Below are 26,801 nucleotides of genomic sequence, written 5' to 3'. Positions count from 1 at the left end.
TTTCGCACTTAGCTTGACGTGTGTGACCATCCTGGAACAATGTGACCATCCTGGAGCACTGTGTGACCATCCTGGAGCACTGTGTGACCATCCTGGAGCACTGTGTAACCATCCTGGAGCACTGTGTGACCATCCTGGAGCACTGTGTGACCATCCTGGAGCACTGTGTGACCATCCTGGAGCACTGTGTGACCATCCTGGACCACTGTGTGACCATCCTGGACCACTGTGTGACCATCCTGGAAGTCCAGAAGACAGAATGGGGGAAGGGAGATGGTGGAGGAGGGGCACGAGACCAGTAGTCGTAATAGTAGTAGTAGGAGTAGTAGTAGTAGTAGTAGTAGTAGTAGTAGTAGTAGTAGTAGTAGTAGTAGTAGTAGTAATAGTAGTAGTAGTAATAGTAGTAATAATAGTAGTACTAGTAGTAGTATAAGTAGTAGTAGTAGTAGTAGAAGTAGTAGTCGTAGTAGTAGCAGCTACAATAGTGCTGCTGCTGCTGCTACTACTACTACTACTACTGTTACTATCCTCCTCCTCCTTCTCTCTTCCTCAGTTCCGTCTTCTGACTTCCCTGTTTCTTAGTTGTTATTTGACATTGTTCCAAAACAGGCCGAAGTGTCATCCTGTCCTTCATCTCTCTTAAGTGCGGTTTTTTTTTGGTGAAGTATACACCATTCATACAAGTATATACCATACATACAAGGACACACCATACATACAAGGATACACCATGTATACTAGAGTGCACATTTTATATAATTAAACTCCAGTTTTCATCATGTATATAGGTATACACTAGGCATACATATAGAAGTATATATTATGTATACACCATATACATACACGTATACACCATGCATACAAATGCATAACATGTATACATACACACACGAAGAATGTTCAACATAAGATGAGACAACCAGAGCAACAGGTAGACTCACATATACCGGGGAAAGTATACCACATTCTTCACCTATGTCTTGTCCCTTCTCTTCCACGCCATCTCTTTATACTTTTCTCTCCCATTACTCATCGCTCTTTATGTGCCCTACTCTCTCTTTTTATACTTCCCGCTCTCTCTTTGTCTTCCTTCTCTTCTCTTCATTTTTCATATCCCTCTACTTTTCCTTCTCCCACTGTCCTGCCCTGTATCTTTGTCTTCACACTTGCTCCTTCCTCAAACTTCCCACTAGCTTGACCATTCCTTCTCCCTATGCCATTCCCTCTCCTTCCTCTATCCTTCCCTCTCCCTGTACCATTCCCACTCCCTCTATCTTTCCTTTTCTTCTCCTCTCCCTCCTTCTCACTCTCTCTCCTTTCCTCTCTCTCTCTACCTTTCCTTCTCTCTTTGCCACTCCCTCTCCAATTACTTCCCTTTCCCCTCTCAGCCATTTCCTTTATCTTTACATTTCCCTGTCCCTCTTACCTTCCATCTCCCTCGCCCTCTACGCTTCCATCTCTTTCAATTCCTCCTCTTTTTTTCAGTTATAACAAGCTGATCGGTATTGCTCATAATATCTATTTTTAATTTTTCAAGAAATTTACATTGACTCTTCATTATAACTTTGATCCAACTAAGTCATTAAGCATAACAATGCTAAAGCGTCTACTTTGAATGATAGGTAATTTGATATATTCAAAACTGCCTTTAAAGCAATATGGATAATGGTATACGTCTCGAATCATAAGAGAGAGAAGCAAGCATGGAGAAACTCTCGTTTGTTCAGTTATATAGAGAGTCTAAGTCTATAAACTTGTAAATGAAAGGGAAAATAAGTAGCAAAACACTGAGAATATCCTCGTAATATGATGCCCGGACACTAACATGTATAAACACAAGTATATACACCCACACCCACACCCACACACACACACACACACACACACACACACACACACATACACAAACACACACAAACACACACACACACCTCAGAACTTACATCAGCATTGCATTTTTTGGACGGAGAGTTGGTTAGGCCTGATACCCTCAATACAGCCGCACAAATTGACGAGTTATTCTTGTGCACATCACCACTTCACAACCTGGAAGGAATGGTGCTTGTCCCTTACACACAACACCGTAACTTAACCTGGACGGAATGGTGCTTGTCCCTTAAACACAACACCGTAACTTAACCTGGACGGAATGGTGCTTGTCCCTTACACACAACACCGTAACTTAACCTGGACGGAATGGTGCTTGTCCCTTAAACACAACACCGTAACTTAACCTGGACGGAATGGTGCTTGTCCCTTACACACAACACCGTAACTTAACCTGGACGGAATGGTGCTTGTCCCTTAAACACAACACCGTAACTTAACCTGGACGGAATGGTGCTTGTCCCTTACACACAACACCGTAACTTAACCTGGACGGAACGGTGCTTGTCCCTTACACACAACACCGTAACTTAACCTGGACGGAATGGTGCTTGTCCCTTACACACAACACCGTAACTTAACTTGGACGGAACGGTGCTTGTCCCTTACACACAACACCGTAACTTAACCTGGACGGAACGGTGCTTGTCCCTTACACACAAAATCGTAACTTAACCTGGACGGAATGGTGCTTATCCCTTACACACAACACCGTAACTTAACCTGGACGGAATGGTGCTTGTCCCTTACACACAACACCGTAACTTAACCTGGATGGAACGGTGCTTGTCCCTTACACACAACACCGTAACTTAACCTGGACGGAATGGTGCTTGTCCCTTACACACAACACCGTAACTTAACCTGGACGGAATGGTGCTTGTCCCTTACACACAACACCGTAACTTAACCTGGACGGAACGGTGCTTGTCCCTTACACACAAAATCGTAACTTAACCTGGACGGAATGGTGCTTGTCCCTTACACACAACACCGTAACTTAACTTGGACGGAACGGTGCTTGTCCCTTACACACAACACCGTAACTTAACCTGGACGGAACGGTGCTTGTCCCTTACACACAACACCGTAACTTAACCTGGACGGAACGGTGCTTGTCCCTTACACACAACACCGTAACTTAACCTGGACGGAACGGTGCTTGTCCCTTACACACAACACCGTAACTTAACCTGGACGGAACGGTGCTTGTCCCTTACACACAAAATCGTAACTTAACCTGGACGGAATGGTGCTTGTCCCTTACACACAACACCGTAACTTAACCTAGACGGAATGGTGCTTGTCCCTTACACACAACACCGTAACTTAACCCGGACGGAACGGTGCTTGTCCCTTACACACAACACCGTAACTTAACCTGGACGGAACGGTGCTTGTCCCTTACACACAACACCGTAACTTAACTTGGACGGAATGACTAAGTTACAGTCTGAAGCACTGATAGAACAGTCATCCTCGCGCACAACACTACTCGTAAACTGGACGGAATGATAAGATACCCTCCCTTAATCAGCCAGTTAATATCCTGGACGGGTAGAGCAATTGCAACCTTATATAGCATTAAGGAGAAAGTTTCCTGACATCAGTAATACCATTATTTTGTAAAGCCCAAGAGGCTGCTGGCACGATGGTAACACCAGGTGTGGCAACACTGTCATACACCAGGTGTGGCAACACCGTCAAACACCAAGGTGTGGGAACACCGTCATACACCAAGGTGTGGGAACACCGTCATACACCAAGGTGTGGGAACACCATCACACACCAGGTGTGGGAACACCATCACACACCAGGTGTGGGAACACCGTCATACACCAGATGTGGGAACACCGTCATACACCAAGGTGTGGGAACACCGTCATACACCAGGTGTGGGAACACCATCACACACCAGGTGTGGGAACACCATCACACACCAGGTGTGGGAAACCATCACACACAAGGTGTGGGAAAAGTGCCACACACCAGGTGTGGGAACACCTCTAAACACCAGGTGTGGGATCAGTGGCACACAACAGGTGTGGGAGCACCATCACACACCAGGTGTGGGAACACCATCACACACAAGGTGTGGGAACAGTGCCATACACCAGGTGTGGGAACACCTCTACACACCAGGTGTGGGAATAGTGCCACACAACAGATGTGGGAATAGCGCCACACACCAGGTGTGGGAACACCATCACACACAAGTTGTGGGAACAGTGCCACACAACAGGTGTGGGAACAGCGCCACACACCAGGTGTGGGAACAGTGCCACACTACAGGTGTGGGAACACCACCACACACCAGGTGTGGGAACAGTGTGTGACTATTTACCAGCAAACACAGAGACAATGTATGGAAAACTTAAAGGATTGTACAGACTATATACAGAGGGACTTGTGCAGGCTGAGCCTGGGTTTAGCATTGGACTCGTGCAGGCTGAGCCTGGGTTTAGTATGGGACTCGTGCAGGCTGAGCCTGGGTTTAGCATGGGACTCGTGCAGGCTGAGCCTGGGTTTAGCATGGCAGCTCCTGCAAGTTGCTTACACACGCAGACTATTTATACAAATATTTATTGAATTCAACTGTTGCTAGATCTCGCCCGAACAAATGCAGATATTTTAATGAAAAATTGGACAACTACCAAAAATGGCAGATTTCCTTGGTTGTAATGGCAACTTGGGCCTGAGGGACCAGATTCAACAATGTATCCTAACTTAAGGTGGAGCTTGAAGAGTAGTATAATTATTGAACTTGGTTGCAGATATATCATGTTATATTACTCGGGCACTTGCTAAGTGTGCGTGTATCGGATTTGTAATATGGCATTAGAAGAAATTATAATGGTTAAAAATATATAATTATTATGATTCTCTTAAGACTAGTGGCTATGTTTTTTTTATAGTTTCTGAGAGAGTGAAAAAGCCGCATTTGAAAGAGTTCGAAGCAATACAATTACGAACAGTGATTCTAGGGAGGCTCGTATTTTTAATTTTGGGATTTCGGAGAAGACGGGAGGCTTCTTATGGCTACAGGCTGGAGGAGAATGACAGACGAATGGGCTATAAGTTTAGCGCTTGAAGAATGGTGCTTTGGGATCTATTGCAGCCAGGTTGGAGATCCTGCCTGGAAGGAAGCCGCAGCTTGGCTGCTTCAGCAGTGCTGATACGTGAGAGAATATTGAAAGTGTCTGGATGCGGCCCAGGGAACCTGATGTTTTCATTTAAAGTGTTTCTATAATTATATGAAGCAAAATATATTCCTGCACTAATGGTATAAAAAATATTACTAGCAGGTGGTGTATAGAGAACATTTAGAAGATAAATATTGACTAGTACACCACAACAACTACCTACGACACACGATGATGCTGTGCATGGTCGCGAGAGACATTTGTGGCAATACAGACGAAGTGTTAATTACCAGATACTGACAACACCGAGCGTTACGTCAAGCATATCTCTACACGCGTCTTGGTCCAACTTCCACTGACTCCTGAAGTTTGTTCAGCCAGCTAGTACCAGTGAGCGACGGAACACACGAACAGTCTATCGCAAAGCCAGTGAATATTAACCTTTATCCTGCCTCAGATACAGTCGGACCAACCACGGACCAATCAACAACCTGCTTGAGGACGGAACAGCACAATCACAATGCACCATGATGAGGAAAGAGCCAGTCAAGGTTCCTTCTCGGGACGACAAAAGACACAAAAAAAAACCATTAAAGGTTCTTAAATGCGGGCGACTAGGACTTATCGCCGTCCATATTATCGTCAGCGTCGTCAGCAGGGGGCGGAGTGGCGACCTGACCTGGCGGGGTCACCCTATTTGTGAACTCTGGAGCGGTAGTGGTAGAGGTCGCTGACACACAGCTGCCAGAGCGGGTTTCCAAGTACACCAGGTCGAAGAGCTTGTTCATGAACTCAACTACTTTCTTCATGGTACCTTCCCTTAGCTTGTTGTAGCCCTTTCCTGTGGACACCAAAAAACATCAAACACAAACATCTAACAACTATACTACCATTTATTATATCAAAATCTGCACTCTATCAAGTTTTTTAAAATATTTTAAAACAAAATATAATATATATATATATATATATATATATATATATATATATATATATATATATATATATATATATATATATATATATATATATATATATATATATATATATATATATATATATATATATATATATATATATATATATATATATATATATATATATATATATATATATATATATATATATGTCGTGTCGAAAAGGTAAAACTTGCGATTTTGGCTTAAACAGCAACGCTCATCTTGCCGAATAAGGCAAGCGAAAATTTGCGTATGCAATAATTTCGCAAAAAACATTCTGAACGTAGCGAAGATAATAAATTTCACTGAGTTTGTTTATTATTAAATAACTGTAGATTTATCTAAAACATATTAAGGTGGATTAGTTTAAATTGAATTGCTTTTGTTATAATAAGGTTAGGTAAGTTTTCTAATGTTTTTTTGGAACAATATTATTAATTTTTACATCAGCATTAATGAAAAGAATACAACTTCAAACATATAAGAAAATTTTAGAAAAAACTTAATTTTATATGAGTTCTTGATAATTGATCAGTTTTACCTATTCGGCACATTATATATATATATATATATATATATATATATATATATATATATATATATATATATATATACAGTGGACCCCCGGTTAACGATATTTTTTCATTCCAGAAGTATGTTCAGGTGCCAGTACTGACCGAATTTTTTCCCATAAGGAATATTGTGAAGTACGTTAGTCCATTTCAGACCCCCAAACATACACGTACAAACGCACTTACATAAATACACTTACATAATTGGTCGCATTTGGAGGTGATCGTTAAGCGGGGGTCCACTGTATATATATATATATATATATATATATATATATATATATATATATATATATATATATATATATATATATATATATATATATAAAGTAATGATGTAGAAGGAGTTAAGATTTTAGTAATATAATGAAATACAGATATCTAAAAGCATGGTTACAATATACTGTCATATACTGTCCATCAACGGGTCCGCGGAGGCGGTTTCCTCCAGAAGCGACTACTACATGTAGTGATTTGTATAATATTAAACTACTCTTCAGGTCATTGATCCTGTATTTATAACTGAGCCTTACAAAAGATGCAACTGCTAATGAAGTAACAAAGTGTATAAATGTAAAATGAAAAGTAATATCCTAGCTACCTAATTGCTTTTAAAATTATAGAAAATGATCATCTTAACAGCATCAGCCTCTACGACATTATATAATGCGATGGGCAGCAATGCATATATATATATATATATATATATATATATATATATATATATATGTCGTGCCGAATAGGCAGAACTTGCGATCTTGGCTTAAAAAGCAACGCTCATCTTGCCATATAGGACAAGCGAAAATTTATGTATGCAATAATTTCGCCAAAATCATTCTGAACCTAACGAAAAAAATATATTTCACTGTGTTTGTTTAGTATTAAATTATTGTAAACAAATCTAAAATATATTTAGTTGGGTTAGGCTAAAATAAATTGTTCTTGTTATAATAAGGTTAGGTAAGTTTTCTAAGTTCCTTTTGGTGCAAAATTATAAATTTTTACATCAACATTAATGAAAAAAATATATCTTTAAATGTATAAGAGAAAATTTTAGAAAGGACTTAATTTTAAATGAGTTCTTGCTAATTGACCAGTTTTACATATTCGGCACGACATATATATATATGTATATATATATATATATATATATATATATATATATATATATATATATATATATATATATATATATATATATATGTATATATATATATATATATATATATATATATATATATATATATATATATATATATATTATTATTATTATTATTATTATTGTACCCACGAACAAGTGGTATTGATCAATAACAACACTGCGACTAGCCAAGGAGTCGAACCCATGCTGCTTTGGCGTGCCTCATGGTAGGTGAAAACTCATGACACCTTTAATCCACGGGACCACACAATCCTTAAGAGTAGCGCATCCAGCAGAACTGGATGTTATACTCGTTACCCAAGGACATACGTTGGTGTGGGTACAATAATATAAAATACTGCTCGTTGTACTAGTACACCAAACAGGGAGTAGAATGAAATTAACCTAGAGTCATCCACACCACCGCATGTCCTTGGGTAGCAAGTACAATATCCAATTCTGCTGGATGCGGTGCTCTTAAGGATTGTGTGGGCTGGATTACGGCGTCATGAGTTTTCACGCACCATGAGGCAAGCCAAAGCAGCATGGGTTCGACTCTTTGGCTAGTCGCAGTATTGTCGTTGATATATATATGTCGTGCCGAATAGGCAGAACTTGCGATCTTGGCTTAAATAGCAACGCTCATATTGCCATATAGGACAAGTGAAAATTTGTGTATGCAATAATTTCGCCAAAATCATTCTGAACCTAACGAAAAAAATATATTTCACTGTGTTTGTTTGCTAATTGACCAGTTTTACATATTCGGCACGACATATATATATATATATATATATATATATATATATATATATATATATATATATATATATATATATATATATATATATATATATATATATATATATATATATATATATATATATATAATGTCGGGCCGAAAAGGTAAAACTTGCTATTTTGGCTAAAATAGCAACGCACTTCTTGCCGAATAAGGCAGGAGAAAATTTGTGTATGCAGTAATTTCGCAAAAATAAATCTGAACATAATGAAAAAAAATATTTCATTGTATATGTTTATTATTAAATTATTGTAAACTTATTATTTTATTAACACATCGGCCGCTTCCCACCAAGGTAGGGTGGCTCGAAAAAGAAAAATTTTGATCATTCACTCCTTCACTCTTTTGCCAGAGGCGTGTTTATACTACAGTTATAAAACTCCAACACTGAAACCCCTCCTTCAGAGTGCTGGCACTGTTTCCCATCTCCAGCACTCAAGTCCGGCCTGCCGATTTCCCTGAATCCCTTAATAAATGTTACGTTGCACACACTCTAACAGGACGTCAAGTCCTAAAATCCATTTGTCTCGATTCGCTCCTATCTAACAAGCTCACGCATGCTTGCTGGAAGTCCAAGCCCCTCGCACACAAAACCTCCTTTACCCCCTCCCTCCAACCTCTAATAGGTCGACTCCTAACCCGCCTTCCCCCCACTTCAGATATGCACTCTCGAAGTCATTCTATTTCGTTCCATCCTCTCTACATGTCCAAACCATCTCAATAATCCCTCCTCAACCCTCTGGAAAATAGCTTAGGTAATCCAGCACCTCATCCTAATTACGTATTCTCGACACTATATTCACACCACACCTGCAGACACGACTTCTCCACTGCCTCCAGCCTTCTCTTTGTGGTAACATTCATCACCCATGCTTCACACCTATATAAGAGCTTTGGTATAACAATCTCTCATACATTCTCCTCTTCGCTTCCATGGACAAAGTTCTTTGTCTCCACAGACTCCTTAGTGAACCACTCACTTTTTTTCCCTAGTCAGTTCTATGATTCACCTCATCTTTCATAGACCCATCTGCTGACACGTCCACACCTAAATATTTGAACACGTTCACCTCCTACATACTCTCTCCCTCCAACTTGATATCCACTCTTTCGTTACCTAATCTTTTTGTTATACTCATCACCTTACACTTTCCTATATTCAATTTCAATTTTCTTATTATACATATCCTTCCAAACTCATCCACCAACCTCTGCAACTTCTCCTCAGAATCTCCCAAAAGCACAGTGTCATCAGCAAAGAGCAATTGTGACAACTCCCTCTCTGTGTTGGATTCTTCATCTTTTAACTCCACATCTCTTGCCAACACCTGAACATTCGCTTCTCTTAAAACCCCATATATTGAACAACCACGGTGACATCAAACACCCCTGTCTAAGGCCTACTTTTACTGGGAAATAATCTCCCTTTCTTCAACATACTCTAATCTCAGCCTCACTATCCTTATCAAAACTTTTCTGTGCTTTCAATAACGTACACCCTATTCCATACATTTGCAACATCCGTCATAATGCCCCCTTATCCACTCTGTCATACGCCTTTTCCTAATCTATAAATTCCATAAAAACCTCTTTACCCTTATGTGGATACTGCTCACCTATATGTTTCACTGTAAATACTTGGTCTACACACCCTCTACCCTTCCTTAAGCTATGCTGCTCTCCGTCACACTCATAATTCTTTCAATAATAACTCTCCCATACACTGTACCAGGTATACACAACAGACTTAATCCTCTATAATTTTTGCGTTCTCTCTTTCCCCCTATGCCTTTATACTAAGGAACTATGCATGCTCTCTCCCAATCCCTAGGTACCTTACCCTCTTCCATATATTTATAAAATAAAAGCACCGACTACTCCAAAACTATATCCCCACCTGCTTTTAACATTTCTATCTTTATCCCACCAATTCCAGCTCCTTTACTCCCTTTCATTCTACCCACTGCCTCAAGAACTTTCCCCACTCTCAATAATCGCTCCTCCTCACCCCTACAAGATGTTATTCCTCCTTGCCCTATACACGAAATCACAGCTTCCCTATCTTCATCATTTAACAATTCCTCAGAATATTCCCTCCGTCTTCCCGATATCCCTAACTCTCGATTTAATAACTCTCCTCACCTATTTTTAAATGTCAAATTCATTCGTTCCCTAGGTTTCCTCAACTTATTAATCTCACTCCAAAACTTTCTTATTTTCAACAAAATTGGTTGATAACTTTTCACCCACTCTCTCATTTGCTCTCATTTTACATTGCTTCACCACTCTCTTAACCTCTCTTTTCCTCTCCATATACTCCTCCCTCCTCGCATCACTTCTACTTTGTAAAAACCTCTCATATGCTAACTTTTCTCTCTTAGTACTCTCTTTACATCATCTTTACATCATCTTCTTCCCTCCTGCACCCACTTTCCTGCAACAACAAACTTTTGCTGAACACTCTACATTCTTAGACCTACCCCATACATCTTCAGCCCCATTGCCTTACTCTCAGTAGCCCATCTATCCTCCAATAGTTGTTTATATCTTACCCTAACTGCCTCCTCCTTTAGCTTATAAACCTTCACCTCACTTTTATCTACTGCTTCCATTTTCCTTGTATCCCATCTATTTTTACTCTCACTGTAGCTACAACTAAAAAGTGATCTGATATATCTGTGTCCGCTCTATAAATATGTACATCTTGAATTCTACCCAACAGTCTTGTCTATCAATACGTAGTCCAACAAACTACTGTCATTATGCCCTCCATCATATCTTGTATATTTATTTATCCTCCATTTCTTAAAATATGTGTTACCTACAACCAAATCCTTTTCTATACAAAGTTCAATCAAAAGGCCCCATTATCATTTGCACCTGGCACCCCTCACTTACCTACCGCACCGTTTAAATGTTTCTCCTACTTTAGCATTTGGGTCTCCTATCAATTACTCTCTCACTTCGTTCACACACACACAGACAAATATATATATATATATATATATATATATATATATATAGATATATATATATATATATATATATATATATATATATATATATATATATATATATACATATAATGTCGTGCCTAATAGGTAAAACTGGTTAAAAGAACTCATTTAAAATTAAGTTGTTTCTAAAATTTTCTCTTATACGTTTAAAGATATATTTTTTTCATTAATGTTAATGTAAAAATTTATAATTTTGCACCAAAAGAATTTCAGAAAACTTACCTAACCTTTTTATAAAACGCGCAATTTATTTTAACCTAATCCAACCAAATATATTTTAGATAAGTGTACAGTAATTTAATACTAAAAAAACACAGTGAAATATATTTTTTTTCGTTAGGTTCAGGATGATTTTTGCGAAAGTATTGCATACACCAATTTTCGCTTGTCTTATATGGCAAGATGAGCGTTGCTATTTAAGCCAAGATCGCAAGTTTTACATATTCCACACACACACACACACACACACACACACACACACACACACACACACACACACACACACACACGCACACACATATATATATATATATATATATATATATATATATATATAAATATATATATATATATATATATATATATATATATATATATATATATATATATATATATATATATATATATACGTATAATGTATATTCAATAATCACGAACGCTCAATAAAAAATGCAAAATAATCACAGGAGGTGAATGATTGCTCTAGGCCTTTCGTCTTGCAATCAGCACATTATCATGAGCTTTCAATGTTGCAGAAATGTGTAGGAAATATAAGCACACTCCGTCTGGGAAACGACTCTATCCAGAATAACAGGAATGGACGCTGGGCCGAGTGCCAAGTGTCAGAAAATGCAAGTAGCATATTAAATCAGTAGAAGCAGGCAGTTCAGTCCATTTAACCTTGATTATGTACCAATGACCTAGTAAACACAATATTAGTGGAATGTTAATTATTGCAAACATACCACCAGACTCAAACTTTAAATTCAGTTTTCAAGTGCCCATGGTACTAGAAAATGGATCTTGGGCAATCTCACTTCAAGGAGAGGGAGACATCCCTAGTTTGTCAAAGAGGCTAACCCCGCCCAACTCTTTAGCAGATGCTAGTCAAACACAAAATGAAAGCAGGAAAAGCAGATCTTATGTACACCTCAATTTGTCAATGTGGAACTAAGACATTTTCGACAGTCCAAAGAATTCATATAGGAATGTGGCTTAAGGTTATGTACAATGACCTCATTTATAAAAAAAAAAAAAGAGTCAAGTCTCAACAATCCAAAAATATTATTATATAGTGAATGCTTATCATGTTTTACAATCTCCAATTCTAAAATATTCCTTTTCTTGCAAGAGGAGTAAGGAGCTAGAACTCTGGTTTCTGGCCTTTTGCAGGGTTATTACAATCCCAGGTGTGGTTGAATATCACATTTGATTCCTGTGCTGTCCATATCGAATATCGGCGTTGTGTTAACCTAATATCTAGAGCTTTTCCAGTCTGTCCCATGTACGAAATGTTGCAGCCATTATAGCCAATCCTATCGTGGAGAGTTCGTTAGTGATTAGTGTAGTAGTCATGACATGATACACTTAGTCTGTTACGGCATATTGACGGAGTAAAGTGGAGTCTTGCCATTAGACATTTGCCTTTAACTCTGGCCCAGGGTGAAACTGCTGGCCATGCGGCCTAGCTGTGCTGCTGTTCAAGTGAAGTCATGTGACACCACAATAAAAATCAGAGGCCCAATATGGGTGGACACAAGTGAGAATACAGGTTATAGTGCATATTATCATCATCTCAGCATATGCTAAATAACTAATTCATGAAAAGGGCAGCAGACGAGAGAGGTACTATGCTGATTCTATATAATGCAATGGAATATTGTACAACAAGAACATATAACATATTAGCATGTATATATAAAAACCTTGGTGGATCAAGGAAAGTAGATGAAATCGATCAATCACTCTTCATTAGATCTACTGATTCTGAGGAAAAATTACATACAAAGAAGAATGTATTAAACAGAAAAGGCAAACTATGTGCACTCGAGTTTTACTGTTAAATCTCAGAGTTCAGATAGAACGTGAATACTCAATGTACAAAAAAAGAATTGATCCACAGTAAAATCGACACACAGTAAGAAATATGACACACAATTTAGTAATGACTTGACATATACTGATTATCTGCACAAGACATTTATATTTAACCCCAACTCTGCTACGGTAAGATTTGGATATGCAGCATTGTCATAAAGTCTAGGGGGGGTCAAATTTAGTAGGAATGGCTAAGACATGCCGTGACTGAGAGGGAATAACATTAGTTGCAACTGCAGAAACTTCAGGTGTCCTCGTCACTTGTCGTGTGCATCAGAAATAACGGTAGTCAGAACAGTACGTCATTCAGGATGTTAGAGATACAAGGTACTGGGTCAGAAGGATTGTCAGAGTCTGGCTCACTCCTCTGGGTATTAAAAGCCTCATCAACATCGTCACTCACTAACTTTATGTGATCTAAATATGACTTTATACTGACCACTACCGAGATGCTGTACTCCACTCCAAAACCTGGCAATAATGATGATGACTTTGTGATGACTAGTACCTGCTTATATCAGTGTTTTTTAGGTGAATCAGGAAAAAAATATTTCAAAAGTAGACAGCAGAATTTACCAAAGTTACTAATGTTCAAGCAAAGACAACCAAAATTGAAGTTGGCTTGAGAGTCATGCTGACTAATTTCAATAAAACTGGAGCGTCAGAGCTGGACCAAAAGTTTGTTAGTCTCTCCAGGATTGTTGAACGTTTAAGTGGTAATAAGTATAAGGTTACTTATACTTATGCGAAAAGTAATTGCTTTAAATTTAATTAAATTAAATGGTGAGCTGTTTCTACTCACAAAATGCAAATAAAACTTTCTAAACAGTAAAAATAATACAAAAAAAATCTGAAAAAAACTGAAGTACATTTACTCTTAATTACTTAATAATGCAAATATATAAAAAAGAAACGTTTTTAGAGAAATATGTCTAAAGATAAACACACAAAAATGTAAAGCGTTCAGATAGGGATTACTAAATCACATGAGAAATTGAAAAAAAATATCGATAAAACAAAAATAACAACACGGTAAGAATGGAAAAAGTTGAAAATGAAATTTCTGCAGTGAAATGAGAAAAAATGTCACACAGAACTGGGATAAATTATCAATTACTTGAATACGAATGCAAAACAATTAAACAAATTTGCAAAAACGCACATTGAAATAAATATTGTCACAGACTGCAGCATAAAAATTAAAGTAAATACAGCAGACACACACTCACTCACACACACACACACACACACACACACACACACACACACACACACACACACACACACACACACACACACACACACATACATACATACATACATACATGCATACATATATATATATATATATATATATATATATATATATATATATATATATATATATATATATATATATATATATATATATATATATGTCGTGCCGAATAGGCAGAACTTGCGATCTTGGCTTAAATAGCAACGCTCATCTTGCCATTTAGGACAAGTGAAAATTTGTGTATGCAATAATTTCGCCAAAATCATTCTGAACCTAACGAAAAAAATATATTTCACTGTGTTTGTTTAGTATTAAATTATTGTAAACAAATCTAAAATATATTTAGTTGGGTTAGGCTAAAGTAAATTGTTCTTGTTATAATAAGGTTAGGTAAGTTTTCTAAGATTCTTCTGGAGCAAAATTAAAATTTTTTACAATAACATTAATGAAAAAAATGTATCTTTAAACGTATAAGAGAAAATTTTAGGAAGGACTTAATTTTAAATGAGTTCTTGCTAATTGACCAGTTTTACATATTCGGCACGACATATATATATATATATATATATATATATATATATATATATATATATATATATATATATATATATATATATATATATATATATATATATATATATATACTTGAATGATAATCAAGATACCCAGAATGATCATCAGTCAAAGAATTAATTTTACACAGAAAATGTAGGTCAGAAAATATGTTGAAACTGTAAAGAATAAAGGTAATAACAGGTATTACTCAAAACGGAGTAATGCCTTTTGTTCAGTTCATGAAAATTGAACAAAAGTTGCAAGACTGAACTTGTTGAAAGTAAAAATGCAATAATAAGTATTAAAAATGACACAATATACAAGATATTGAGGAACACACTGCAAAGTGAAAAAGAAAATAACACTGATAGAGTAATCTTGCTTGTAAAAACAAGTAACTTGAGATATAACAAATAAAAATAATAATAATAATAATCATAATGATAATAATAATAATAATAATAATAATAATAATAATAATAATAATAATAATAATAATAATAATAATAATAATAATAATAATAAGAAGAAGAAGAAGAAGAAGAAGAAGAAGAAGAAGAAGAAGATTTATTTCTACATGTACAATGTATACATGTACAATGTATACATGTACAATGCATACATGTTTGTAGGAAGTCCGTAAAATGACTCAAAACACAGCATACAAATTAGAAAATGCTTGGCACAATAGAGAAATAGAATAGAACATACTGAAAACAGAAGGAAAATACTATGAAAATATTTCGACACACAAGCGAACTGTAACACAAGGAAAATTTAAGAGACTCAGAAAATGACCCAAGAAGCAAAGGAATTTAATACAAAATACAGAAGAATGAAGCAACAGTTTGAAGAAAATACTGGTAGTGTTAAAACAGCAAAAATAATAACGATTAATAAAAACACTACACTCAGTGTAAGAAAAATATACCGCACTCAGTAAAGAAAAATATACTGTATTCAGTAAAGAAAAATATACTGCATTCAGTAAAGAAAAATATACTGCATTCAGTAAAGAAAAATATACTGCATTCAGTAAAGAAAAATATACTGCATTCAGTAAAGAAAAATATACTGCATGCAGTAAAGAAAAATATACTGCATTCAGTAAAGAAAAATATACTGCATTCAGTAAAGAAAAATATACTGCATTCAGTAAAGAAAAATATACTGCATTCAGTAAAGAAAAATATACTGCACTCACTAAAGAAAAATATACTGCATTCAGTAAAGAAAAATATACTGCATTCAGTAAAGAAAAATATACTGCATTCAGTAAAGAAAAATATACTGCATTCAGTAAAGAAAAATATACTGCATTCAGTAAAGAAAAATATACTGCACTCACTAAAGAAAAATATACTGCATTCAGTAAAGAAAAATATACTGCATTCAGTAAAGAAAAATATACTGCATTCAGTAAAGAAAAATATACTGCATTCAGTAAAGAAAAATATACTGCATTCAGTAAAGAAAAATATACTGCATTCAGTAAAGAAAAATATACTGCATTCAGTAAAGAAAAATATACTGCATTCAGTAAAGAAAAATATACTGCATTCAGTAAAGAAAAATATACTGCATTCAGTAAAGAAAAATATACTGCATTCAGTAAAGAAAAATATACTGCATTCAGTAAAGAAAAATATACTGCATTCAGTAAAGAAAAATATACTGCATTCAGTAAAGAAAAATATACTGCATTCAGTAAAGAAAAATATACTGCATTCAGTAAAGAAAAATATACTGCATTCAGTAAAGAAAAATATACTGCACTCACTAAAGAAAAATATACTGCATTCAGTAAAGAAAAATATACTGCATTCAGTAAAGAAAAATATACTGCATTCAGTAAAGAAAAATATACTGCATTCAGTAAAGAAAAATATACTGCATTCAGTAAAGAAAAATATACTGCACTCACTAAAGAAAAATATACTGCATTCAGTAAAGAAAAATATACTGCATTCAGTAAAGAAAAATATACTGCATTCAGTAAAGAAAAATATACTGCATTCAGTAAAGAAAAATATACTGCATTCAGTAAAGAAAAATATACTGCACTCACTAAAGAAAAATATACTGCATTCAGTAAAGAAAAATATACTGCATTCAGTAAAGAAAAATATACTGCATTCAGTAAAGAAAAATATACTGCATTCAGTAAAGAAAAATATACTGCATTCAGTAAAGAAAAATATACTGCATTCAGTAAAGAAAAATATACTGCATTCAGTAAAGAAAAATATACTGCATTCAGTAAAGAAAAATATACTGCATTCAGTAAAGAAAAATATACTGCATTCAGTAAAGAAAAATATACTGCATTCAGTAAAGAAAAATATACTGCATTCAGTAAAGAAAAATATACTGCATTCAGTAAAGAAAAATATACTGCATTCAGTAAAGAAAAATATACTGCATTCAGTAAAGAAAAATATACTGCATTCAGTAAAGAAAAATATACTGCATTCAGTAAAGAAAAATATACTGCATTCAGTAAAGAAAAATATACTGCATTCAGTAAAGAAAAATATACTGCATTCAGTAAAGAAAAATATACTGCATTCAGTAAAGAAAAATATACTGCATTCAGTAAAGAAAAATATACTGCATTCAGTAAAGAAAAATATACTGCATTCAGTAAAGAAAAATATACTGCATTCAGTAAAGAAAAATATACTGCATTCAGTAAAGAAAAATATACTGCATTCAGTAAAGAAAAATATACTGCATTCAGTAAAGAAAAATATACTGCACTCAGTAAAGAAAAATATACTGCACTCATTAAAGAAAATATCAGACCTTACTTCAAGAATTATACTGGAACACAGCAAAAATGCTAGAATAAGTTACCCAGAAGTGTAACACGACACTGAAAGAACACTAACACTGACTCACTATTAAAGTCACTTGGAGATGAAGTTACATGACTTATGTTTATCACTGAGAGTTCTGAGCATAAGAATCTTGCAAGAAGTCATTCTGCACACTTTAACATTAAAAAGGTTGACGAAATGTAGTGGAGAAATCTGAAGATTAGGTGAGGTACGTTAGGCAAGATTTGTCAGGAATAGGGTAAGTGTTTCCTGACGGGGGTCTTCGTCTTATGACGACCCTCCGCTAGAGCTTCCGGTCATCTGACAGAGGTCTTCCGCTAGGTCTGAGGAGGCTGCAGAATTACTTTGGGGATGACACTGCGCGCCACTAGCGGATCTTGCTACAACTTCAGAACACTGCACAGCAGATAATGTAGAGATTTGCAACACAGCAATCCCTTCCTCATAGAATGATGACGGTAATTCTGGCTCAATTATGAACATTTTCGATGATTCACAGACCCGTGTAGAACGTGCACAAAAGCAATGCTGGCTTGACTAGTTCCTGGGAGGAAGCACGGAGATGTGTGTGTGTGGGTGAGTGTAGGAGCTGGCCACATAACACACACTGGATAGCTTACAGATGCCCTCACACTAACCACGCTAAAGCAAAGTGGCTTACTAACCCACAGTAAGCCACTATAAGATATTACGCTGAAAATTTTGTTCAGACCAGCATCTGGCTGGTAGCGCAAAACAATATAAGCACACTCGTAGGCTGCAATAGACACTGGTTTCCGGCAGAGCTGGATTGGCTTCCTGATTTTGCTTTCTTGGTGCCGAAGCACTGGGAATGCTTGAAGCATACACAGATATTATGAAGGTTAAGCAGACGCATTAGCAGGCTGAAACCTGCTTGGACAAGCTCGATTAGCTTGGCTTGGCTTAACAATTTGGGTCTACCTCTCGAAAACTGAGACAAAAGCCGGTTGCAAATCAGTGCAACAAGCAGGGATACATTACTGGATGGTAGAGATAAGAGGCAGTAGAGGAAGACTGAGCCGGCTGGTTGTGGATGGAGTTCCCAAGGCGACATACTCACACCAAGTCCCTTCACATGTATCACTATTTATTCTTTGCATCATCGAAATTAAATTAAATTTCGGACCACACGCTGTCACCATTTATCATGGAGGTTTCCTGAGTGAATAGTGAGCTAGCAACGATACGATACATTTGGTCTGTTATATATAACGGAGTGAGGTGGAGGCTTGCTGTACAAGGCCTACCCCTCACCCATGCCTAGGTGGCACTGCTGGCCATGTGGCCTACCCGTGCAGCTTTTCAAGTGGAGTCACGTGACACAATAACAGTCAGAGAGGCCCATTATGGGTGAACATAAGAAAGAGCAGAGGTTAGAGTACATATTACTGACAGTCCTGTAAACTCTGCCAACACAGTGTTGAGGAGAATTCATATCAAAATGCTTTTAAACGTCTGTGATTTTTTAAAACTACTTGTATGATGAATAATTTTAGGGCAGTTGGTAGGACAGATATGTGGATGGCATCTGTGCCTTTGGCCGAATGTTATGGATCTGGACGCATTTTTACAGAGAATTAACGTTCTTGTCCCGTCTATTAAATTGACTGTGGAGGAAAAAAATGGACTTAAAACTTCCATTCATAGATGTTCTGATCCACTGGTTTGATAGAATGTTGAAGTTTACAGAATATAGGAAGGCCACTAATGTTTTCTCAAATATCCACTACCGCTTTAACCATGAAACAAGAGTAAAAGGAGTGTCTTTCTCAAATTGTTTACGAGAGCCTAGCGAATATGCAGCAGGAGTTTTTTGATTTGGAAATTAGAAAAAATCGAGGACATTACTAAAAAATTATGGTACCCTGAGGAGTTTTTAGAAACTTCTTAATGAAACCTATTGATATTCCATATGAACAGTTCAGGAATCAAATGCGAATTCAATCCTATCTGGGATTGCAATAACCCTGCAAATTAATCGTAAGTCGAAGTTCCTCTTGGCTGGAAAGAAATATTCTTGAATTAGTGAGTATAAAACATGATAAATATTGCTTGTATAATAATAGCTTTGGATTGTTGTTCAAACTCGACTTTATTGTAACTTAGGCCATAGTATGTAACCATAAGCTGGGTTCCTTTTTTAATTCTTTAGACTGTGGAAAATGTTGTAGTTCCACACTGATGAACTGAGGTGTGCTTAGGGTCTGCTTTTGACCAGCATCTGCTCAAGAATTGGGTGGGGTAAGCCTCTGTGCAAGAAACTAGGAATGTCTCCCTCTCTTTTAAGTGAGATAACACTACATGCATTTTCTTTAATAAGACAATAGGAAATTTCATAAAAACAACTGCCATGGATATTTGTAATCAGAAATTATATTATTTTATAGTGAAACGATTTGAGTCTGATTGCATATTTGTGATATTTAACATATCACTAATGTTGTGTACATTAGGTCTTTACTACATAAACAGTATTTATGGACTGGGCTGTCCGTTTCTACCGCTTTAAAATGCTGCCTGAATTTTCTGGCACCTGGCACTCAGCCGGGCTCCCATTTCTTATTTTCGATAGAGTCGTTTTCCTGAACGAATCTGCCTGGACTTCCTACTCATTTTTGCAACGTTGCAAGCTATTGGTGATGTGCTGATTCCAACACGAATATATATATATATATATATATATATATATATATATATATATATATATATATATATATATATATATATATATATATATATATATATATATATATACATACATAAACACTGATCTCTGAGTGAAGAACACTCGAACCTACGAACCTTAGGACAAGGTACGCAGTGCTTTACCAATCTACCCACACTGGACAATACCTTAGCGTGTAGCTTAAGCTACACGTTTGATCGAAGGCAGCCAGCTTTCAGGGAGAAGGCTTACAGCTTTTCATCTCATCCCCTGCATGCATCAGCCTTACTAGAGATTTGAACAATGCAAGGAATTCGCGAGAGCAGGCGAAATATACACAAACACTGATCTCAATGTTCGAGTCTCCTTCAGTCAGAGATCAGTGTTTGTGTATATTTCGCCTGCTCTCGCGAATTCCTTGCATATATATATATATATATATATATATATATATATATATATATATATATATATATATATATATATATATATATATATATATATATATATATATATATATATATATATATATATATATATATATATATATATATATATATATATATGGGGTGTGGACCAGGTGTTTAGAGTGAAACATATAAGTGAACAGTATTTAGATAAGGCTAAAGAGGTTTTTGTGGCATTTATGGATTTGGAAAAGGCGTATGACTGGGTGGATATGAGGGCAATGTGGCAGATGTTGCAGGTGTATGGTGTAGGAGGTAGGTTACTGAAAGCAGTGAAGAGTTTTTACGAGGATAGTGAGGCTCAAGTTAGAGTATGTAGGAAAGAGGGAGATTATTTCCCATTAAAAGTAGGCCTTAGACAAGGATGTGTGATGTCACCGTGGTTGTTCAATATATTTATAGATGGGGTTGTAAGAGAAGTAAATGCGAGGGTCTTGGCAAGAGGCGTGGAGTTAAAAGATTAAGAATCACACATAAAGTGGGAGTTGTCACAGTTGCTCTTTGCTGATGACACTGTGCTCTTGGGAGATTCTGAAGAGAAGTTGCAGAGGTTGGTGGAAGAATTTGGTAGGGTATGCAAAAGAAGAAAATTAAAAGTGAATACAGGAAAGAGTAAGGTTATGAGGATAACAAAAAGATTAGGTGATGAAAGATTGGATATCAGATTGGAGGGAGAGAGTATGGAGGAAGTGAATGTATTCAGATATTTGGGAGTGGACGTGTCAGCGGATGGGTCTATGAAAGATGAGGTGAATCATAGAATTGATGAGGGGAAAAGGGTGAGCGGTGCACATAGGAGTCTGTGGAGACAAAGAACTTTGTCCTTGGAGGCAAAGAGGGGAATGTATGAAAGTATAGTTTTACCAACGCTCTTATATGGGTGTGAAGCATTGGTGATGAATGTTGCAGCGAGGAGAAGGCTGGAGGCAGTGGAGATGTCATGTCTGAGGGCAATGTGTGGTGTGAATATAATGCAGAGATTTCATAGTTTGGAAGTTAGGAGGAGGTACGGGATTGCCAAAACTGTTGTCTAGAGGGCTGAGGAAAGGTTGTTGAGGTGGTTCGGACATGTAGAGAGAATGGAGCAAAACAGAATGACTTCAAGAGTGTATCAGTCTGTAGTGGAAGGAAGGCGGGGTAGGGGTCGGCCTAGGAAAGGTTGGAGGGAGGGGGTAAAGGAGGTTTTGAGTGCGAGGAGCTTGGACTTCCAGCGTTCATGCATGAGCATGTGTTTTATAGGAGTGGAGATAAATTGTTTTTAATACTTGACGTGCTGTTGGAGTGCGAGCAAAGTAACATTTATGAAGGGATTCAGGGAAACCGGAGTGCCTGCACTCTGAAGGAGGGGTGTTAATGTTGCAGTTTAAAAACTGTAGTGTAGAGCACCCTTCTGGCAAAACAGTGATGGAGTGAATGATGGTGAAAGTTTTTCTTTTTCGGGCCACCCTGCCTTGGTGGGAATCCGGCACTGTATATATATATATATATATATATATATATATATATATATATATATATATATATATATACATATGCAGGACAAGCCACGGGGGGAGGGATGGAAATTTTTAGCTATTTAAGCTAAAAATTTCCATCCCTCCCCCCGTGGCTTGTCCTGCACTTCTCAGTGCGTCATCAGGAGATGTGCAATGTTGCAAGGGAGCAACCAAAGCAGGGAGAGAGGTCTTAGAGTACCGTAGGTGTCGCTGTAACTACAATGAACAGTGAAAAGCACAGCCTATTTAACCTTTAAGTATTTCCGTCGTTAGACTTCATCAGCAATTGACAAAGAAGTGCTAGAAGTCAGCTATATATATAAATGTAACAGCGTGTCATGCTATAAAGGAACTATGTAGTATTATTCGGACTGCTTGACCGTCAATGGTAGGGGCTGTGGTGAGGTGCTCTTGTTACTGACATGTCCATTTGTTCTATTACGTATTAGCAATGTTAAAAAAGCAAACAAAGATATTTTGTAACTTAAAAAATTTAAGTATATCTCCTACAATTTAAAGCAAAACACAAAGCAAATTCACCTAAAGATTACTGGAATAATTACTATAAGACTCATGAATGTATTATATACCGTATTTCCGGTATATAGTACATTCATACTAATAATACACAACAGACTGTATTTCAGGCTACTGTGTAACACTAAAATTCTGATTTTCAGGCTTTTCCCCTTGTATTCAATATTGCTCTCCCGCACCAGTGCCGAAAAGCTGTCATCCATTAAACTGATCTTCAGGATTCTCCTAACATATCTTCTCCATGATGGCTATGTCTGGGTGAAATCGTTCAACAAGACATAGCTATCATCGAAGTTTGGCAGGAAAACGTAAAAGAGAAAACGGAGGAAATTAATTTTGAGGGACATCCGACATCCCAGTAGTTATATATTGTCAGTATCTGTTCTGCAATATTTCTGTAATCATCACTGTGGCGACTACCCAAGAAACCTGCGTAAGTATTCTTGATTACAACCCATGCTCTCAGCTTAGCATCTTGGAGACTTTCGTCTGTCTGAGGTTCATTTAGTAACTTCAGAATCTGAAGGCCTATGAAAATGACTTCTTTCAGTCTGGTGTCACTAAGCTTGGGAAAGCTCTCCGGTTTGGAAACTATGCACCTTCCTGGTCCAAAGCTTTGACAAAGTTGAAGCCTAGTTGTATAAATATTTCCTGTTGGTCGACTATGGCCGGTGTTTAACGTTCTTCATGTTTGCTTCGTACGATTCTCGAGATAGCCACGTACGCAAACTGCTATGCTGTTTGTATCTCGAGTGTCCCGCAGGCACAGGAAAAAGTATTTTGTAAGTATAACTTGGAATCCCAGTAACAAACCTCTTACCTTAAGGCTACCACAGATTTTCCAACCAAACTTCTCATATTCAGTGTGACAAGTTTTAGTATTTTTTATATTCTTCTTTCAAGTATCTAGCAAGAGCTAAAATTAGATCTGGTGGGATGTTACCAATGCGAAGACTGCCTTCAGACTCTTTTGTTAGAATCAGTGAACTAAGGCTACATTGCAGGATCTTGATGGGTATCCAGAGCATCGAAGAATCCATTAACATCACAACAGTGGTATGTACACTGATTCTTCCAATTTCAAGTTTAAATCACTTCTGTCGCATTCATGCAGATCTCACTCTGACTCGGGTAAATGAAAACAACGCATAACATCGTCACAAGATTGTTGACTCCAGCCTGTTCATCGGAATCTGAGTGGCGGCTACTTTTTCATTATCCGAAAAATGTATGTCTTTACAGGATGAAGGTGAGAGAGACATTTGAGTGTTCCACCAGTCTGACTGCGGAAAATAGATCTGAAAATGTTATTTTGGATACTTTTTTTTCGATGAAGATCCCAATACTCTTGGAATACAGAAATATCATTCCACTGAGACTTCAAATGGCACGTATTACTTCCTTTCACACCAAAGTATTGAAAAGAGGCCTTTTTCACAAAAGACGTGATGTTTCATCTCTGTTTTGTCGGAGTAGAGTAACCACATATTCATAACAAAAATAAATACTGCAGTTTAGTATCCACAAGAAGCATTATAGACTTCTAATTTGGCACTTGAAAATTCGACTTACTCTGAAAAAAAAAACAGAAAACATCTAATCTGTATAAAATTACATTTATCTGAATGTATCATTATGTACATAACAGTAAATGAACAAAGATAACTATTATTTATCAGTTAGACAAGTAGGAATTTGGGACACCTAGGTCGCAAAAAATGTCCCCCTTCGATACCTACCACTGTCATATCCACAAGTTGCTCTGGACCTATTAATTACAAATGAAATAAGTATCACCAGGAATGCTGGTAAATATATAAATTTGTGGACTGTATATTAAAATTAATAAGTGATTATATATACACATTTACATAACAGAAGGAAAATATATCTTAATGTCACTCACCAATTTGACTGGAAATCAAGGTGTATCATACTCAGAAAACCTCACTGTCTATACATGAAAATAACACTGGCCAGAGTTACAAACATAACAGACTTATCTGAGGTTCCTGGAGCTGTCTTGTCCAGTCGCCTGATATCTCAAGTTATGCAGGAATGCACATCCAACAATTTCGCCTCCTATTTGAGAGGTGTCAGCCCAATTTTACCCTCTAGAGCACGAAAATTCTTTCGATTTCACCAACGTTTCTAATCCAAATTCAAACAACAATGGCGAGTGTCTTCTGCGCAGGCGCAGCTTCTTCCCATTTTCGATAACATAATTTTTATTATATACAATATAGGCCATCTATTTACCTACAAATTACCGTATTTCCGGAAAATATACAGTATTTTCCACATAATCCATTAACGATATAACAATCTCACAGATTCATAAAAAAAAGGTAATCTGCCATAAAATGAACAAGCACGAATTAGACATTAAAATAGTCGGAAAGTAACTAAGGTGAGAGGTGCGGTTCTATTTCACAGAAATAATACCGCGCGTGTTGGAGCAAAACTAGGTTAAGATGCGAATTCATCGTCCCAAAATTAATCAGAAACGCATATTTTTAAACGTCAACTGAAGCACTCATTGGTTGATCACTGGAATTAGAAAAAAAAACACTAGCGCTTACATAGTCCTGTTTAAAACGACGAGACGATATATTTAAATGCTGAATGAGGCAACTGACCACCTGTCTATTTCTAAAATATGTGTGTTGCTCCATCTCTGCTGAAAGCATTTTACTGGTCTTACAACGATAAATATCTATCACAGTCAATGCAAGGAATTCTATACACACAGCATAAAGGAGGAGCGAGGCAAGTTTCTCATTAAGATTTCATAGCGTATACATTCTTAAACACTGAATTAATCCTCGGCTTTTTAATAATCTTTGCAAGGTTCTGAGAATCTGGTATTGTTAAATAAAATTGGTGCAGGATAAGATACGATAAAAGGTGAAATATAAAGAGATTATTCTCTTTTATTTAATGAAAAATTAGTGAAACAATTAGGGTACTACAAAATACATAATAGATAATGTTCCCAGTGTCCAAAGGGAAGTTATATCTTAATAATTCATCCTCAAGACACTAAAACAGGAAATTCGCAGAGACATTTGTCAACAAAGTGATAACATCAAATCTAATCAATTTAAAGTTCGTAGCAATAAGGAGACTTTTGCTTGCTAATCAATTCATTGCTGTTATTTTTGTGTATGAAATCTGTAGCCCAGAATATTTTGGTGAGAGATCAATAAAATCTTCGATATTGCTAATAAATTACAATAACCTAAAACTTTCAATTAACTTGCATATGAACAGGCAAAAAAATCCTTGCGCTTTCAAGAAAATCATGTCATACCCAAAAAACCTAAAATATATGCACTAGGAAG

At 36.6% G+C, this 26,801-nt stretch overlaps 1 protein-coding gene across 1 annotated transcript in view; it reads right to left on the bottom strand.

Annotated features, from left to right (window-relative positions):
- Window positions 1-2,410: 2,410 nt before the first annotated feature.
- LOC128686290 (protein tyrosine phosphatase domain-containing protein 1-like) overlaps window positions 2,411-26,801 on the bottom strand; it is a 494,075-nt gene continuing 469,684 nt past the window's right edge. The window contains exon 15 of the mRNA XM_070085962.1: window positions 2,411-5,871. Within this exon, the coding sequence (XP_069942063.1) occupies window positions 5,645-5,871 (227 nt within the window). The 3' untranslated portion in view covers window positions 2,411-5,644. The remainder of the gene's footprint in view (window positions 5,872-26,801) is intronic.

Source organism: Cherax quadricarinatus, chromosome 17 (genome assembly GCF_038502225.1).
Source record: "Cherax quadricarinatus isolate ZL_2023a chromosome 17, ASM3850222v1, whole genome shotgun sequence".
Lineage (NCBI taxonomy): Eukaryota > Metazoa > Arthropoda > Malacostraca > Decapoda > Parastacidae > Cherax > Cherax quadricarinatus.
Note: the sequence above shows the minus strand (reverse complement) of the source record. Positions and strands in the feature narration are given on the sequence as shown.